Genomic DNA, 18,887 nt, shown 5'->3' on the forward strand with positions numbered 1-18,887 from the left:
ATAAACTAGTATGTATAGCACACTAGCCCATTATGAATTACTTACCCGAGAACGAAGCCCCCACAGCAGTCCTCGGTCACCTCCTTCGTCGCCGCCATGATACCTGGGGTGACTTCTGGGTATCGCTGCTCCGGGCATGCGTGCGGGAGCCGGCAGTGACGGCATGTAAGAAAGAGGGGGTGTAGTGGCGCTTGCAGTAAATAAATAAATAAAATAGACAAGAAACGCACAGCAACGTGTGATAATGTCCAAAAAAATGTGTTCCACTCCAAATTCCTCTTTATAATCCTCTCACATCAATGACTTATGATGTGAAGGAGGGGATGTGTGAAGATAATGAGATCCAAACAATATTTATGACTCAATGTCTAGAGTTCATACACAATCATATATGATGAAGCAAAATGTGGATAATTGCATTTGTAAGAGTGAATCCATGTAACCACAAATAAACGTAGTAAAAAGGGTGAACCCAAATGACAGTACGTGCACTATAATACTATAATAATAGGCAAAAAAACGCACAGCAACGTGTGATAATGTCCAAAAAAATGTGTTCCACTCCAAATTCCTCTATAAACTCCTCTCACATCAAAGACTATGATGTGAAGGAGGGAATGTGTGAAGATAATGAGATCCAAACAATATTTATGACTCAAAGTCTTGAGTTCATACACAATCATATATGATGAAGTAAAATGTGGATAATTGCATTTGTAAGAGTGAATCCATGCAACCACAAATAAACGTAGTAAAATGGTGAATCCAAATGACAGTACGTGCACTATAAAGTCTGTGCCTAAAAAATATAAATATATAATAAATAAATAATGTTCCAGTTAGGTGCACTAATTAAATGTGCCAAATAAATAAATAATGTTCCAGTAATCAAAGTGTCCCAAAAAAATTCCCATGCAAAAACAGGATAATTGTATCACAGTGAACGTGGAATAAATAATAAAGTGCTTGATGCAAAAATTCCCAAAAAGTGCAATAGTGCTAGGTTAGAGGATGATGCTGCAATCCAATGCACAATCCATTCCGTGTAGTAGTGCAGAATCAGAAGGTAAATACTAGCCTCTCACCTCATGAAAGGCTAATTAGAGCCTTTAGGTAATATGAAGGTCAGCAGGGGATAGCTCTGGATCCAGGGCAGCCCAGGTAATTTTCATCACATAAGGTCCCAGGTAATTTTCATCACATAAGGTCCCAGCCGCTCTCAATAAAGCATAAAGCAAAACTCCATAGTGTAGTAGGTAGGAATAACATTTAATAACACATAGGGGGTAATTTACGAAAGGCAAATCCACTTTGAACTACAAGTGTATTTGAAAGTGCATTTTCAAGTGCAGTCGCATAGATCTGAGGGGGGACATGCAAGGAAAATAAAAAAACAGCATTTTTGCTTGCACATGATTGGATGATAAAATCAGCAGACCTTCCCCTAATTTCAGAGCTTCCCCTCAGGTCTACAGCGATCTACAGCGACTGCACTTACAAGTGCACTTTTAAGGGCACTTGCAGTGCACTTGTAGTGCAAAGTGGACTTGCCTTTAGTAAATGACCCCCATAGTATCACTTACAGTTAAAATCTTTGAACACCAGCAGCAACAGAAAACGGTTCACAGACAAACGAAATGACAGACAGCTAATCTCCGCTCTCGGCCGCGAGCGGAAATAACGTCACCGACGGCACTTCTCCAAACACTAACGCGTTGCGTGGCTGAACTACGCCACTTAATCGTAGGTCATGATCGCCTTCACTAGCGGCATGCTCAGTGCGCCTGCGCCGTTGCAAATACATACACACTTCCATGTACACACACACTTCATCTGCTTGACGGGTGTTGAATGAGCCATCTTCACCTCTTCAGTCAGTGACAAGTTGCTGAAACTCAGAGTTTCCTGATTGGCAGCAGGTGGGCGGGGCCAGAATATTGTTTCGCTGACTGTGTGTAATGGCTAGTCTTTGCCTCCAGTCCTCCCCTTCAATCAGCAGCAGGTAGGCAAGGCTAAAGCAAGGGAGGTGCAGGGGAGGTCCCCTGGTTATTGGCTAGAGCACAGGAGGTGTGGGGGAGGTTCCCTGGTTATTGGCTAGAGCACGGGAGGTGCGGAAAAGGTTTTATGGCATGCCCCTGTGAGATGCATGCAGTAACAGAGCCATGCATTCTGGCACTGGCTGTGGCACTCCCGGGACAGTCCCGGACAATCTGGGACAGTTGGGAGGTATGCCAATGGATATACCACATCTTTTCCTTTAAAGATGCAGATCTGTGGTGAAAATATTGTCAGGTCGTAGACTGCTACCTCCCTGAGAGTAACAAAGGGAGCACCCCCCTTCTTCAGAACTTGAGCAATGTTAATATAATTGATAAATGTTAATAAGATCACATTATAATGCACAAAGGGACCTGTGTTATGGCTTGATGAAGACTAGTGTTTCCTAAAGGTACTAAAGGAGCCCAATTTACTGATTGCTATTGGTACTTCTGGCTACTTAGTCTGTGACAGTTCTTTAGACATTGATGTGGGTAAAGAACATATACACCAATCAGCCTTAACTATGGGAAGAAGGCAAGCAGACAGAGGCAGCGTGATGCTTTGAACAATGTTCTGCTGGGAAACCCTGGGTCCTGCTATTCATCTGGACCTTACTTTGACAAATATTGTACCACCTAGCTAAATATTGTTGGTGATCAAGTACACCCCTTCATGGAAACAGTATTCTGTGATGGCTTTGACCTCTGTCAGCAGGATAATGCCCTCTGCCACACTGCAAAAATGGTCCAAGAATAGTTTGAGGAACACAATGAGTTTGAGGTTTTGCCTTGGCTTTCAAATTCTCCAGATCAAATACCACCAAGCATGGTGGGATCAAGCGTGGGATGTGCTGGAAAAACAAATCAGACCCATTTAGACCCCACCTTACAGCTTACAGGACCTAAAGGATCTACTACTGACAGCTTAGTGCCAGATACCACAGAATACCATCAGAGCTCTAGTAGAGTCCATGCCTCGATGGGTCAAGGCTGTTTTGGGGTCTAGTCATTATTAGATGGGTGATCATAAAGTTATGGTTGATCGGTGTACAGTACATGTTGTGTTGATGCAAAAGAACATTCAACCAGAAGAGAATATACACAAGGAATGTTAGATTTTGCTCCATTCTCACAACAGCTGACTAAATCCCACAGAAAAATCCCACATGCAGTTTTGCTAGATGGGTACATATACATATTGGCCCGGATTCACGTAGAACGGCGCATCTTTGTGCTGGTGTAGCGCATCTCATATGCGCTACGCTGATGTAACTCTGAGAGGCAAGAGCAGTATTCACAAAGCACTCGCTCCCTGCGTTGCACCGGCGTAACGTAAATTGGCCGGCGTAAGCCAGCCTAATTCAAAGTAGGAAGGTAGTGGGCGTGATACATTTAAATTAACCGTGACCCCATGCAAATGAAGGGCCGAACGGCGCATGCGCCGTTCCGTGGACGCTTCCCAGTGCGCATGCTCAGAAGCACGTCGGATCGAACGCCTAAGATACGTCGAATCACTGAACGTAACCTATGCCCAGCCCTATTCACGTAGTCCTACGTAAACGACGTAAAATCCGACGGCTGTTCCGTCGTCCATACCTTTGCATGGGTTGTGCCTCCCTATAGGTGTTCTAACTTTACGCCGGATGTACGCCTTACGTAAACGGCGTATACTCATGCGACGGGCGCAAGTACGTTCATGAATCGGCGAATATCGGTCATTTGCATATTCGATGCGTAAATCAATGGAAGCGCCCCTTGCGGCCAGCGTAAATATGCGCCCAGGCTCCAACGGCGTAGGAGACTTACGTTGGTCGAATGAAGCCACATTTCAGGCGTATCTTGCACCCCAGATGATGATCTATTAGATCGAAACGCGTCGGGAACCCGCTGACCCTACTGCTGACAGTTTTTATGCCTGATTTTATTTGCTGAAATGTGAGTGTAATTTCTTTTGTTTTTACTGCCAAGTAAACCTTTACATACAGAATTACACTATGTGCATCTTTGCTTTCTCTTACATTCCTTCTCTATGAGCTGCGATTTTGAACCACTTACGTGGGTCCAAATCATTTAACATCTAAGGCTATTATTGGGATTATCCTCTTCCTGGTACGTTTACTGAATTGCATCGGACCTCTCCCTCCTGCCTGCCATCTAGGACACCTCCAGAAGTGGGATACCATCAATTATAAAGCCTTTATGACCCATTAGGTATAAGCCTATTTTGGGTCCACTGAATCCGGTAAGCCTCCAATTACTTTCGGTGGTGGATACACTTTTGATTGTCACTCCATGCCTATGAAGACAAGTCACTTCACTGCAGATTGTTTCACTAAGTGTGGGGAGTGTTTTGACTATTGCATATGAAACCTCACCTACAAACTTTTTCTTATTTCGTTTGTGGACTCACGAATTTATAATTTATTAGTACCTTCGGTACCTTATATTGGGTTTGCATCTAGCATTCCTATCACACATGTATTTAGCGCTACACTTTTTTGTATATACAGTGATACCTCGGTTCACGAACGCTTCTGTTCACGAACAACTCGGTTCACGAACAGAAAAGTTCATAAAAATATGCTCCGGTTCACGAACTCCGCCTCGGTTCACGAACAGGAGCCGCGGCCATTTTAATGCTATTTCCAGGCTGTCACATGGTCGTGACTTCCTGTAGGAAGATCGTGGAGAGAAGAAGACACACAGAAAGAAGTGTACTGCGAGTACTGTGCATACATTTCAAGGTATTTTTTGATTTTTGGTGTGCTTTTTAGCACATACAGTACTGTACTGTACTACAGTACTGTTCTTGCTGTTCTTGCTGTATTGTACAGTTCACTGGACACCCAATATGGCTCCCAAGAAGCATAGTGGAAAGAAGAAAGTGCAGAGCAGCAATGAAGGTGACAAGAACAGCAATGCAGGTGACAATGTGCAAAGTGGAAATGCAAGTGACAATGTGCAAAGGGGAAATGCAAGTGACAATGTGCAAAGTGGAAATGCAAGTGACAATGTGCAAAGGGGAAATGCAAGTGACAATGTGCAAAGTGGAAATGCAAGTGACAATGTGCAAAGGGGAAATGCAAGTGACAATGTGCAAAGTGGAAATGCAAGTGACAATGTGCAAAGGGGAAATGCAGGTGACAAGAATGTGCAGCGCAAGCATGGGGGCAAAAAGAAAGTGCAGAGCAGTAGTAAAGGTGACAGCAAGGTTGTGAAGAAAATAACCATTGAGCTGAAGAAGGAAATTATAGAAAAGCATGACCGTGGTATTCGTGTGACTGATCTGGCCTCGGAGTACAAGATGGCAAAGTCAACAATCTCGACTATTCTGAAAAACAAAGCCGCCATCAAAGGAGCTGATGTTGCAAAAGGAGTAACAATGTTAACCAAGCAGAGGACGCAAGTGCTGGAAGAGGTGGAAAAACTTTTGCTTGTGTGGTTGAATGAGAAACAGCTGGCAGGTGATAGCGTTAGTGAAGCTATGATCTGTGAGAAAGCCAGGAAATTGCACAGTGATTTACTGCAAAGAAGCCCCTCTACAACTGCAGCAAGTGACGAATTTAAAGCTAGTAGGGGGTGGTTTGAAAAATTCCGCAGGAGAAGTGACATCCACAGTGTGATTAGACATGGTGAGGCTTCCAGTTCTGACAAGGCCGCAGCAGAAGCCTACAAGTTAGACTTTGCGGAATTCATGAAGACAGAAGGATACGTCCCTCAACAAGTGTTCAACTGTGATGAAACAGGGCTCTTCTGGAAAAAAATGCCGAACAGAACCTATATCACGCAGGAGGAAAAGGCACTACCAGGGCACAAGCCCATGAAGGACAGATTGACCCTTTTGCTGTGTGCCAACGCAAGCGCCGATCTGAAAATTAAACCACTACTGGTGTACCATTCTCAGACCACTCGTGCATTTAGGGAACAAAATGTGAACAAGGCCAGACTGCCCGTCATGTGGAGAGCCAATGCCAAAGCTTGGGTCACAAGGCAATTGTTTATGGAATGGCTGCACGAGGTGTTTGCACCCACCGTCAGAAAATATCTTTCTGATAACCAGCTGCCTGAAAGGTGCCTTCTTCTGATGGACAATGCCCCGGCACACCCTCCAGCCTTGGTGGATGATATGGATGCTGAGTATGACTTCATCAAGGTAGAGTTCCTCCCCCCAACACAACACCACTTCTGCAGCCTATGGACCAGCAAGTCATCTGCAACTTCAAGAAGCTGTACACAAAGGCGCTCTTCACTAGGTGTTTTAATGTCACTGAAGAGACGTCCTTGACTTTGAAAGACTTCTGGAAGAAACATTTCAATGTTGCCCACTGCATTAACCTCATTGACAAAGCCTGGGAAGAGGTCACTCCCCGAACCCTAAATTCAGCCTGGAGGAAACTGTGGCCAGAATGTGTCGCTGAACGTGAACATGACATTGAAGGGCCTGATGATGAGGTAGTGGAGGAAATTGTGTCCATGGGCAAGAGTATGGGTCTGGACGTTGATGGTGCTGATGTGGAAGAGCTTGTTGAGGAACATAGGGAGGAGCTGACCACGGAAGAACTTTCTGAACTCCACAGTGAGCAGCAGAAGGCACTTCTTGAGGAGCATTCCACTGAGGAAGAGGAAGAAAGGGAGGAGGTTAGCAGTGATGCCATAAAATCCATTATGCAAAAATGGAATGAGTGCCATGATTTTTTTGAAAAGCACCACCCCAACATAACTGTCGTGAACAGAGTGTTAAATCTCATGAATGATAATGTGGTCTCTCATTTCCGGAGGGTTATGCAGCGCAGGAAGAGACAAGTGACATTGGACAGATTTTTCAGCAAAACTGAGCCTGCAGCTAGGAGACAAAGGAGAGAGGAAACCCCTGAAGGAGATCCCCCTGATGTCCTTATGGAGGGGGACTCTCCCTCCAAACAATAACTGCCTCCCACCTGCCTCCCACCTGCCTTCCTCCATGCCAGAAGTCATCTCAAGCAAGGTTAGTGTCCTCTCTTTATACATTACTATACTGTACTAATGTGTATTGTAATTTTTTTCATATTTTTGTGCTTCAAAAACCCCCAAAAAAAGGTCAGCAGGGATTAACCGGATTTACATTGAACCCTATGGGAAAATGTGCCTCGGTTCGCGACCAATTCGGTTCGCGACCAGTCAGTCAGTTCACGAATTAAGTTCGTGAACCGAGGTATCACTGTAATCTATTCTTGTAATACAATAAACTTTTCTTCTTCCTGTCCTTAATTTTCATATAGAATACATATTGTGCATTTAAAGAGTCCAGATAGTGTACATAGACTATTTTCTTCTTCTTTTCATAGGCAAATGGGAACTGCGAGTTGACCTGGAGGACTTTAACCTATTAAAGCTCTTTGCCAAATCCCCATCCTTCAAGATCTTGTCTGAGGCTGAGAAATACAAAATATTTGTGGGCGACCTCAAGGAAGGAAATGCATGTAAGTATATGTAAGCATATATATATATATATATATATATATATTAGTGCTGTGCGTTAAACGCGATATTAACGGCGTTAACGCAAACCCATGTTAACGCCGTCAATATTTTTATCGCGCGATTAACGCTCGGGGTGGACGTGCAGAGTGTCCAGTGGCGCGGCTTACCTTCTCGCTGGATTCACAGGCAAGTTACTCACCTTGTCTCTGGATCCAGCGATGCCACCCCGCTGTGTGATCGAGCGGGTCCTCCTCGCTCGATTCACAGTGTCTGTGTGCCGCCGATCTCCGTTCCCTGCCACGTTACGACGCACGGGAGCGGAGAACGGCGCCAAATTCAAAAAAGTAAACAAACACAATACACACAGTATACTGTAATCTTATAGATTACAGTACTGTATGTAAAAAATACACACCCCCCTTGTCCCTAGTGGTCTGCCCAGTGTCCTACATGCACTTTTATATAATAAAAACTGTTCTTTCTGCCTGAAAACTGTAGATTGTCCAAAAGTGTCCCTTTATGTCAAAAATGGTTTTAGATCAGCTAGAAAACAGCGATCAAAATTTATGACGAATTAATCGTGAGTTAACTATGACATTAATGCGATTAATCGCGATTAAAAATTGTAATCGTTTGACAGCACTAATATATATACACAACTGAGATTTATCCCTTATACAGTGTCTTGAAAAAGTATTCATACCCCTTAAAATTTTCCACATTTTGTCATGTTAAAACCAAAAACATAAATGTATTTTATTGGGATTTTATGTGAGAAGCCAACACAAAGTGGCACATAATTGTGAAGTGGAAGGAAAATGATAAATGGTTTTCCATATTTTTTTTACAAATAAATATCTGAAAAGTGTGGCTTGAATTTGTATTCATCCCCCTTTACTCTGATACCCCTAACTAAAATCTAGTGGAACCAATCGCCTTCATAAGACACCTAATTAATAAATAAAGTCCACCTGTGTGTAATTTAATCTCAGTATAAATACTGCCCTCAGAGGTTTGTTAGAGAACCTTAGTGAACAAACAGCATCATGAAGGCCAAGGAACACAGCAGACAGGTCAGGGATAAAGTTGTGGGGAAGTTTAAAGCAGAGTTAGGTTTTTAAAAAAATATCCCAAGCTTTGAACATCTCACGGAGCAGTGTTCAATCCATCATCTGAAAATGGAAAGAGTATGGCACAACTGCAAACCTACCAAAACATGGCCGTCCACCTAAACTGACAGGCCGGGCAGGGAGAGCATTAATCAGAGAAGCAGCCAAGAGACCCATGGTAACTCTGGAGGAGCTGCAGCGATCCACAGCTCAGATGGGGGAGTCTTTCCGCAGGACAACTATTAGTTGTGTATTCTACAAATCTGGCCTTTATGGAAGAGTGGCAAGAAGAAAGCAATTGTTGAAAGAAAGCCATAAGAAGTCCTGTTTACAGTTTGTGAGAAGCCACATGGGGGACACAGCAAACATGTGGAAGAAGGTGTTCTGGTCAGATGAGACCAAAATTCAAGTTTTTGGCCTAAAATCAAAACCGTGAAACATGGTGGTGGCAGCATCATGTTGTGGGGATGCTTATCTTCAGCAGGGACAGGGAAGCTGGTCAGAGTTGATGGGAAAATGGATGCATCCAAATACAGGGCAATTTAATGCCCCGTACACACAATCACTTTTTCTCATGAAAGAAAACAATGGGCTAGATTCAGCAACGATTTACGCCGGCGTATCCATAGATACGCCGCGTAAATTCAAAGCTGCGCTGGCGTATCTTCTTTCTGTATTCAGAAAGCAAGATACGCCGACATTAGCCTAAGATACGACTGGCATAAGTCTCTTACGCCGTCGTATCTTAGGGTGCATTCTCACGCTGGCCGCTAGGTGGCGCTTCTGCTGTTTTCGGCGTAGAGTTTGCAAATTACCTAGTTACGCCGATTCACAAACGTATGTGCGCCCGGTGGTAGTTTTTTACGTCGTTTGCGTGAGGCTTTTTCGGCGTAACGTTGCTCCTGCTATTAGGTGGTGCAGCCAATGTTTAGTATGGACGTCGTTCCCGCTTCGAAATTTAAATTTTTTGCATCGTTTGCGTAAGTCGTTCGCGAATAGGGCTGGACGTAATTTACGTTCACGTCGAAACCAATGATGTCCTTGCGACGTCATTTGGAGCAATGCACACTGGGATATGTACACGGACGGCGCATGCGCCGTTCGTAAAACACGTCAATCACGTCAGGTCATCACATATTAGCATAAAACACGCCCCCCCTTCCACATTTGAATTACGCTGGCTTACGCCGGCCCCATTTACGCTACGCCGCCGCAACTTACGGAGCAAGTGCTTTGTGAATACTGCACTTGCTCCTGTAAGTTGCGGCGGCGTAGCGTAAATACGATACACTGCGCCGCCGTAAGAAGGGGCGCAGCTACCTGAATCTAGCCCAAAGTTTTTCCAACTTCATCATAAAATCGATGTTGCACACACACCATCGTTTTGGAAAAATTATGAACAAAGCGTGGTGACGTACAACACGTAAGACGGAACTCGAAAGAGGAAGTTCTATTCGCCTTTGGGCTGCTTTTAGCTGATTCCTTGTTAGCAAAAGACGATTCGTGCTTTTTTGTCTGTTACAGCGTGATGAATGTGCTTACTCCATTATGAACGGTAGTTTTACCAGAACGAGCGCTCCTGTCTCATAACTTGCTTCTGAGCATGCGCGGGTTTAAAACGTTGTTTTAGCCCACACACGATCATTTTTTACAACACAAAAAAAGAATTTTTCAAAAACGACATAAAAAATTGAAGCATGTTCGAATTTTTTTTTTTGTCGTTTTTCAGAAGACAGAAAACGATGTGAAGCCCAAACACGATCATTTTAAATGACGTTTTTAAAAATGTCATTTTATTTCATGCCAAAAAACGACCGTGTGTACGCGGCATTAGAAGAAAACCTGTTAAGCCTTGTACACACGATCAGTCTAAACCGATGAAAACGGACTTAAGGTCCGTTTCGTCGGTCCAAACCGACTGTGTGTGGACCCCATTGGTCCGTTATCCTTCAGTCGAAAAATTTAGAACATGCTTTAAAATTGAACCGATGGACGCCTAACCGACAAAACCGACGGCTAGTACGCAAAAGCATCGGTTCAAAACCTGCGCATGCTCAGAATCAAGTCGACGCATGCTTGGAAGCATTGAACTTCATTTTTCTCAGCACGTCGTTGTGTTTTACGTCACCGCATTGGACTCGATCGTTTTTTTAACTGATGGTGTGTAGGCACATCAGACCATCAGTCAGCTTCATCAGTTAACTGATGAGAACGGTCCTTCAGTCCGTTCTCATCGGCTTAGACTGATCGTGTGTACAGGGCCTAAGATTATGCAAAAGACCTGAAACTGGGTGGAAGTTTACCTTCCAGCATGACAACCCTAAACATACAGCCAGAGCTACAATAGAATAATTTAGATCAAAGCATATTCATGTATTAGAATGGCCCAGCCAAAGTCCAGACCTAAATCCAGTTGAGAATCTGTGGCAAGACTTGAAAATTGCTGTTCACAGACGCTCTCCATCCAATCTGACAGAGCTTGGGCTATTTTACAAGGAAGAATGGGCACAAATGTCACTCTCTAGATGTGTAAAGCTGGTAGAGACATCCCCAAAAAGACTTACAGCTGTAATTGCAGTGAAAGGAGGTTCTACAAAGTATTGACAAATACAAATACATGCCACACTTTTCACATATTTATTTGTAAAAAAATTGAAATACATTTATCATTTTCCTTCCACTTCACAGTTATGTGCTACTTTGTGTTTGTCTATCACATAAAATTCCAATAAATTTTTTTTTATGGTTTTGGTTGTAACATGACAAAATGTGGAAAATCTCAATGGGTATGAATACTTTTTCAAGGTACTCTAGTGGTGTGTAAGCCTGCTAAATAAATATATACATATATAATTTATATCTTTCAAACATATTTATCCTGTGACATAACTTCTTTATTTGCAATTAAGGCTCAGCTCACACTGCTGCAGTGTGAATTCATTCATTTTTGAGTGCGATTGCGATACAAATTCTTTGTGTGTTGAGTGCGTATCTAATGTGAATTTTATGCAAATTGGTGAAGGGATTGGTCACAGCTGTGATTTTATGCCTAGCCAATAGAATTCCCCAAAAAAGCTGAATTCACAGTAATGTGAACGCAGGATTGCGATTGAAATCTGGTCCCTTTGAAGTCTATGGGGATGAATTTGCACCACACCTGATCAAACTCACATATGATCCTTTTTTTAGTCTCATCAAAATAGCACCACATAGATATGAACTGCCTTCTTTGAAAAATATGCAGATGACATACAAATCTGTGCATTCGGAATCAAAATCGCATCAGAATTTGTATCAGTGTGAACCGGGCCTTAACCTCCCTGGCGGTATGATTCTTTCAGAAAAAAGATGCTGAAAGCGGTACCATTATTTTGCAAGGAAATTTGGCGTTTTATACTGTAGGCCTGTAATTCTTAGGAATAACAAACTTAAATCTGTCCAAACAAGAGTCTAGTAGGCATCCCGGGTATGAATTTTTTTTTAAAACAAAATTATAAATTATAATATAATAAATAATTATAAATAATTATAACAAATAATTATAACAAATAATAATAAAATAATATCGCATTTTGGAATTTCCCGATTTTGGAATTTCCGAATTTTCAAATTTTCACTTTTTCAAATTTTCACTTTTTCAAATTTTCACTTTTTCCAAATTTGGAATTTCAGAATTTTTCGCTTTTCGAATTAAAAATTGGAAATTCGGAAATTCGAAATTTCAAAGTTCGAAAAATGGAAATTTAAAAATCGAAAATTCAAAAAGCGAAAATTCGAAAAGCGAAAATTAGAAAATGTGGAAATTCCATAATTTGAAAATCGGAGTGAAAGTTTGAAAAAGTGAAAGTTTGAAAATTCTAAATGACAAAATTTTGAAATGACAAAATTCGAAAATCGGAAATGACAAAATCGGAAATTTGAAAATGCGAATATCCAGAATTTGAAAAATCGGAAATCAAAAAATCATAAAAATTCAGAATTTTTGAATTTCCAAATGTCGAATTTCAGAATTTCCAAAAAAAGCAAAAAAAAATATGAAACAAAAACAAATTTTTCTGAATTTTCGATTTTCAAACTTGAAAATTTGGAATTCAAAAATTCGGAAATTCGAAAATCTGAAAAATGAAGAAATAAATTTGAAATAATAACTAACCAATAATAACTATTAAATTATAGGTATTGGAATTTCCTTTCAAATTTGGCTGTTAGTGAATGTAACAAATACAAATGTATCTGAAGTTATGAATTTTATCCGAAATAATAAATGCTGCACAATAATAATAATAATAAAAAGGTTTTATTATTATTATTATTATTAGAGCATTACATTCCATTTGTTTAGATGCGGCATTCATTATTTCGGATAATTTGTAACTTTAGTTTGGACAATTCGTAAATTCAGATAAATTCGTATTTATTAAATTTGCTAAAAATCGCCAAATTTGAAAGGAAATTACAATACCTATAATTTAATAGTTAGTAATAGTAGAATAGTAGAAAAGAATTTTCAGATTTTCATTTTTATTTACGGATTTTGTTTTTATTCACCTATAATATAATAGTTAGTAATAGAAGAATACAATTTTCAGATTTTCATTTTTATTTTTTGGATTTTCGAATCTCCAAAATTTTAAATTTCATAATTTAGAATTTTCTAATTTTCGAAATTTTCAAAATTTCCTAACTTTGATTTTTCTAATTTTCGAAATCTCGAATTTCCCAACTTCAAATTTTCGAAATTCCAAAATTCCCAATCTTCGAATTTTCAAAAATTTAGAAATTCTAAATTTCAAAATCCAGAAATTGAGGAATTCGGAAATTTTCTGAATAGAACTCATTTGTAAAAAATTGTTAAACAAATTCAGAACTAAACTAATTTCACATGTCTATAAAAAAACCTTCTGTGTGTAGCAGCCTCCCCAGCACCCCCTTAGGCCCCTTTCACACAGACGGCTGTTCTGCCACAGTTAAAAGCATGTTTTGTTATTTGGAAATTCAGATAATCCTGGCACAGTATTCACTTGCAGTTGTACATTGCGATTAGCTGCGTTTACGTGCGGCTGCGTTTAGCTGCGTTGGAACATTCTTGCCATTTCTGTTGTTTTTCTTTCCTTGTTGCCGCTGCTATCTGCAGGTGAAATAGTACACTGCGATTACCTGCAGTTCTGTGCAGATAGCTGCAATAAATCATTCCTGGATGCAGTCAAATAAATTTGTTGTTAAATGAAGTGTGTGAATGGGGACATAGGAAAGCATTGTCTGATTTTAGCTGCGGTAGATAACACAGCAGCAGCGCCATTGGCTCCCGTGGCTGTCAATCAAAGTCAGTCAGCCAATCAGGGGAGATAGGAGGTGAGGCCGTGTCTGGGCTCCATGTCTGAATCGACATACAGAGCTGTGACTTGGCTCAGGGGCCCCTATGCATTAACATAAAAAACGAAATGCACTGCCGAAAAAAAATTTGGTTTTCGTTTCATACATCTTGTTGCTTTTTTTGGAAATTCTGAAATTCAAAATTTGGAAATTCAAAAATTCAGAATTTGGAAATTTTCTGATTTTTGGATTTTTGAATTTTCAAATTCTGGATTTGCGCATTTTCGAATTTCCCGTTTTCGAATTTTGGTATTTAGAGTTTTCACTTTTTCAGATTTTCGCTTTTCGATTTTTCGAACTTTGGAATTTCGTAACCACTTGCGGGTGGCAAGTGGTTACGTAATTCCCTCCTACTGGTAAAAATCATATTTTGTTTGCTAGAAAATTACATAGAACCCCCAAATATTATCTATGTTTTTTAGCAAAGACCCCAGAGAATACAATGGTGGTTGTTGCAACTTTTTATCTCGCATGGTATTTGCGCAGCAAGTTTTTAAACATGTTTTTTGGGGGGGAAAAAATGTTTTGTGCTTTAAAAACAAAACAAACAAAAAACAGTAAAGTTAGCCCAATGTTGTGGCATATTGTGAAAGATGAAGTTACGCCGAGTAAATAGATACCTAACATGTCACGCTTTAAAATTGCACACGCTCGTGGAATGGCGCCAAGCTTCGGTACTTAAAAATCCCCATAGGCGATGGGTTAAATTTTTTTACTGGTTACATGTTTTGAGTTACAGAGAAGGTCTAGGGCTAGAATTATTGCTCTTTCTCTAACATTCGGGGTCACACCTCACATGTATGGTTTAAACACTGTTTTCATATATGGGCGGGACTTGCGTATGTGTACACTTCTGCGTGCGAGCACACGGGGACAGGGGCGCTCCTTTTTTTTATTGTTCATTATACTTTCTTTTTGTTAGTTTGACACTCTAAAAATAGAAATACAAATTTGATCACTTTTATTCCTATTACAAGGAATGTAAACATCCCTTTTAATAGAAATAAGCATGACAGGTCCTCTTTACAGTGAGATATGGGTTCAATAAGACCCCACATCTCACCTCTGGTAAGCCTGAAATAAAAAAATTTAAAACGATCTCGGCTTCCCACCCGAGGCGGCGCCGTTTTTTTGAATGCAGAGGCCGGGCATGACGTCATAACATTGCGCCCGGCCTCCGAACGATCATAGAGCCTCCGGCGACCATCTGGTCCGCCAGAAATCTCTTTGGTCAACATCCGGCGCCGGCGGATCCATTCTCCGACTCACCGATCGCAGCGGTGAGTCAGTAGAAGCATCGGAGGGCCGCGGGAGGGGGTTGTCCCCTCTCGCCTCCCGTAAAGCCGCTATGATTATTCTTATGGTGTAGGGAATTGCTGGCACTAAAAGACGATATCTGAATGATGCCTGTAGCTGCAGGCATCATTCAGATATCCCTGCTCAAATTACAGGACCTCAAATGACGACGGGCGGGCGGGAAGTGGTTAAACTCACATGTAGCTCCCTCAGCTGGGCAGGTGCCACACCATGCACACCATGCACACAGTGCCATCACAGTGACTATCAGTGCTCATCACAGTGCCCATCACATTGCCCATCAGTGCTCATCACAGTGCCCATCAGTGCCATCCCAGTGCCCATCACATTGCCCATTAGTGCCCATCAGTGCTCATTACAGTACCCATCAGTGCCATCACAGTGCCCATCACATTGCCCATCAGTGCCCAACAGTGCCCATCAGTGCCATCACAGTGCCCATCAGTTCCATCACAGTGCCCATCATATTGCCCATTAGTGCCCATCAGTGCTCATCACAGTGCCCATCAGTGCCATGCAGAAACAACCAAATGGTTCTAAACAGTAGAAAATCTGCAGCATGTTGCATTGTAATCTATTTTACAGTTTCTAACAAACATAACATACTTCCAAAGCTTGCCCTTCCTCCTCTCTCTCAGGAGAAACTGACAGCCAAAACAAGGCTATGAAGGCAAGAGGAGATCTGTGAAGGATAGAAGGGATGGGGGCGGGGCTGGGCTGGTCTAGGCATGCCTGTCTAAGAACGACCGACAACCTTTTCAGGAAGTGAAAGACAGCTCAGCAAACAAATTCAGAGGGGAGGGGAGATAGCATTGTCAGTGAATAACAGGAAGAAGCTTATTGTCTACCTTAGATTAGACCTAAGTGACACAATCAGCTGGCCACAAAATGAATAATATCAAAGATAACGATATTTATCATACTAATAATAGGGGGAAAAAAATATTTTGACTGGACTGCTGAAACGCCTGCAAAGTGCTTCGGCAGCAGCGCTTTGTGGGTGTATTTAACCCTTTATTTGGCCGCTAGCAGGGGTTAAAAGACCCCGATATTGCCGCTAAAATGATGGTAAAGTGCCTCTAAAACTAGCATGCCCCGCATACACGGCCGAGAAACTCTACGAGCAAAACACATAGTTTTTCTCGTCGAGTTCCTTGTGAAGCTGCCGAGGATCTCGGCGAGCCAAGTTTCCCCGTTGACTAACGAGGAAATAGAGAACATGTTCTCTATTTGGCCCGACGAGATCCTCGTCGGTTTCCTCGGCCGAAAGTGTACACATGACCGGGTTTCTCGGCAGAATACAGCTCTGATCGAGTTTCTGGCTGAATTCGCAGTGTTTTACCGTCAACGCCCGCAACAGTGTGAAAGCAGCCTAAGGCCCCGTACAGACGACCAAACATGTCTGCTGAAACTGGTCTGCGGGCCAGTTTCAGCAGACATGTTCGGTCGTGTGTAGGCCCGAGCGTGCAGGATTCCAGCAAACATTTGCCCGCCGGGCCTTTTCCCAGCGGACAAATATTCCTGGATTTGTTTTAAAACAGTCCGCTGGAATCCTGCCCGCTCGGACATGTTCGGTCGTCTGTACAGACCTACCGTACATGTCCGAGCGCCCGCCATCCCTCGCATGCGTCGAATGACTTTGACGCATGCGTGGAAGCATTCAACTGGCAGGCCCGCCCACGTCGCCGCGTCATTGTCGCGGCGACACCGCGGACACGCCCCACGTATTGTTTATGCGCGTCTTTCTGTACGATGGTTAGTACAGCCATCGTACAGAAAGCCCCGGGCAGACATGTACGGTGAAAACGGTCCGGCGGACCGGTTTCATCGTACATGTTTGCTGGTGTGTACACGGCCTAAGGAAGCTGCTTCGAGCCACACAACAATGATGGAGCCCAGGGTCTCTCGCCTGTCTTCCCCTGCTGGTCCTGGTAGGCGAGAGACTAACCCTGCATCATGGTAGGAACAATGTAGTGTGATAGTCCATATTAACGATAACACTCTACACGCTAATCTACCACTATACAATTGTGCATATTTGCTAGTGTCTACATTGCAAGATTTCTCCTCTAATTCTGTTCTGGGGACAAATAGGGTGACCACATTTTCAAACTGCCATTCAGGGACACCACCTGCTCTCTCACTTTCCCCCAAAAAAGATGAGGGGGCGGGGGAAATGTAGTCTCGGGGGTTGATGGGGAATTTGGTGGCGGGTTATTTGTCAGTTGAATGTGCCACTTGACACCAGATGCAGTGCTGCTTGCCACCCATAGCCTGCCACCAGATGCAGTACCACTTGCCACCCATAGCCTGCCACCAGATACAGTGCCTCTTGCCACCCATAGCCTGCCACTAGATGCAGTGCTGATGTCAATCCCACTGCATGAGCCTCGTGCGTAGAAGGATAGGAGTGACGTCACTACCTGGAGAGTGAAGATCACACCAGTCCCTGCTGCTTGCCGGAGAAGGAGGAGGTGCCGAGGTGGGTGGGGACAGCAGTGCTGCACTAGGCGCAGGCCTCGCTCCCGGTCTTACTGTCTGAGAGTTAATTGTCACTGGTTGCAAGAAGCCAGGCAGTGCTGGCCCTAGCAACCAGTTCCGGAAATGTAGTGATTAGTTAGTAGGGGTGGCTGTGTCCTCTATTTCATTCCAGGACATTCTAATGTCCCAGAATGAATGTCTGTTCCAGGACCCAGGACAGACATGTCAATTGCGGGACAGTCCCGGGCAATACGGGACATGTGGGCACCCTGGGGACAACCCAAAATTTGGAATGTTCTTTCGCTTTCACTTTGGATGATAATGGTAAACAGGACAAATAGAGAGGGTGAATCTCCCTAACAGTGGCACAGACAGCAAAACAACCTGACAGGTGCTCTGTCTATACTTAGGATTTTTGCCCTTGGACTCTACTTTGATGTGTACTTAGTATTGTTCTGTTTGTTTCTCCCTCAGATGATGCCATGAAAAGTCACAATAATGCACTGTTCAGCACCCATGATCAGAACAATGAGGAGAAACAGGGAACGTGTGCAAAGAGCTTTAAGGCGGGCTGGTGGTTTATAAATTGCTATCAAGCTAATCTGAATGGAGTATATAAACTACCAAAGGAAAACAACTCCATGGTGGGTGTCGAATGGAAAACAAATGGAAAATGGATCTCCTACAAACATTCCGAAATGAAAATAAGACCTATTTAATTCTATAGCACTGCAAAGCTAATAGACAATATACAATGTATTAATAGTACAGTATATACTGGTGTATATATATATATATATATATATATATATATATATATATGATTGATGCAAATAATTATGTCTTCATTTCTGATTGGATGAAATCAGTGATTTTGTTGCAAATCATATACAGCATTCCATGTTCCTTTCCAAACATCACATGCTTACCCTTATTATGGTAGAATTGGGTTTGCTAAGAAATCATTGTCTTATATGTTTGATTTGTATTACATATATTTGGAACATACAGGGAAAATAAATAAATGGATAAAATGATTTTTAAATATCAATTAAAAAAAGTAAATGCGCTTTGTTCCTGGAATTCATAAGGACTGGTGCAGACAGAT

General features: G+C 42.2%; 1 protein-coding gene across 1 annotated transcript in view; it reads left to right on the forward strand.

Annotated features, from left to right (window-relative positions):
* Positions 1-18,847, forward strand: part of LOC120918425 (ficolin-1-like) — a 32,738-nt gene extending 13,891 nt beyond the window's left edge. The window contains exons 9-10 of the mRNA XM_040329983.1: positions 7,364-7,498; positions 18,254-18,847. Coding sequence (XP_040185917.1) covers positions 7,364-7,498; positions 18,254-18,498 — 380 coding nt within the window. The 3' untranslated portion in view covers positions 18,499-18,847. The remainder of the gene's footprint in view (positions 1-7,363; positions 7,499-18,253) is intronic.
* The last annotated feature ends 40 nt before the right edge of the window (positions 18,848-18,887 follow it).

Source organism: Rana temporaria, chromosome 12 (genome assembly GCF_905171775.1).
Source record: "Rana temporaria chromosome 12, aRanTem1.1, whole genome shotgun sequence".
In the NCBI taxonomy this organism is placed as follows: Eukaryota; Metazoa; Chordata; class Amphibia; order Anura; family Ranidae; genus Rana; species Rana temporaria.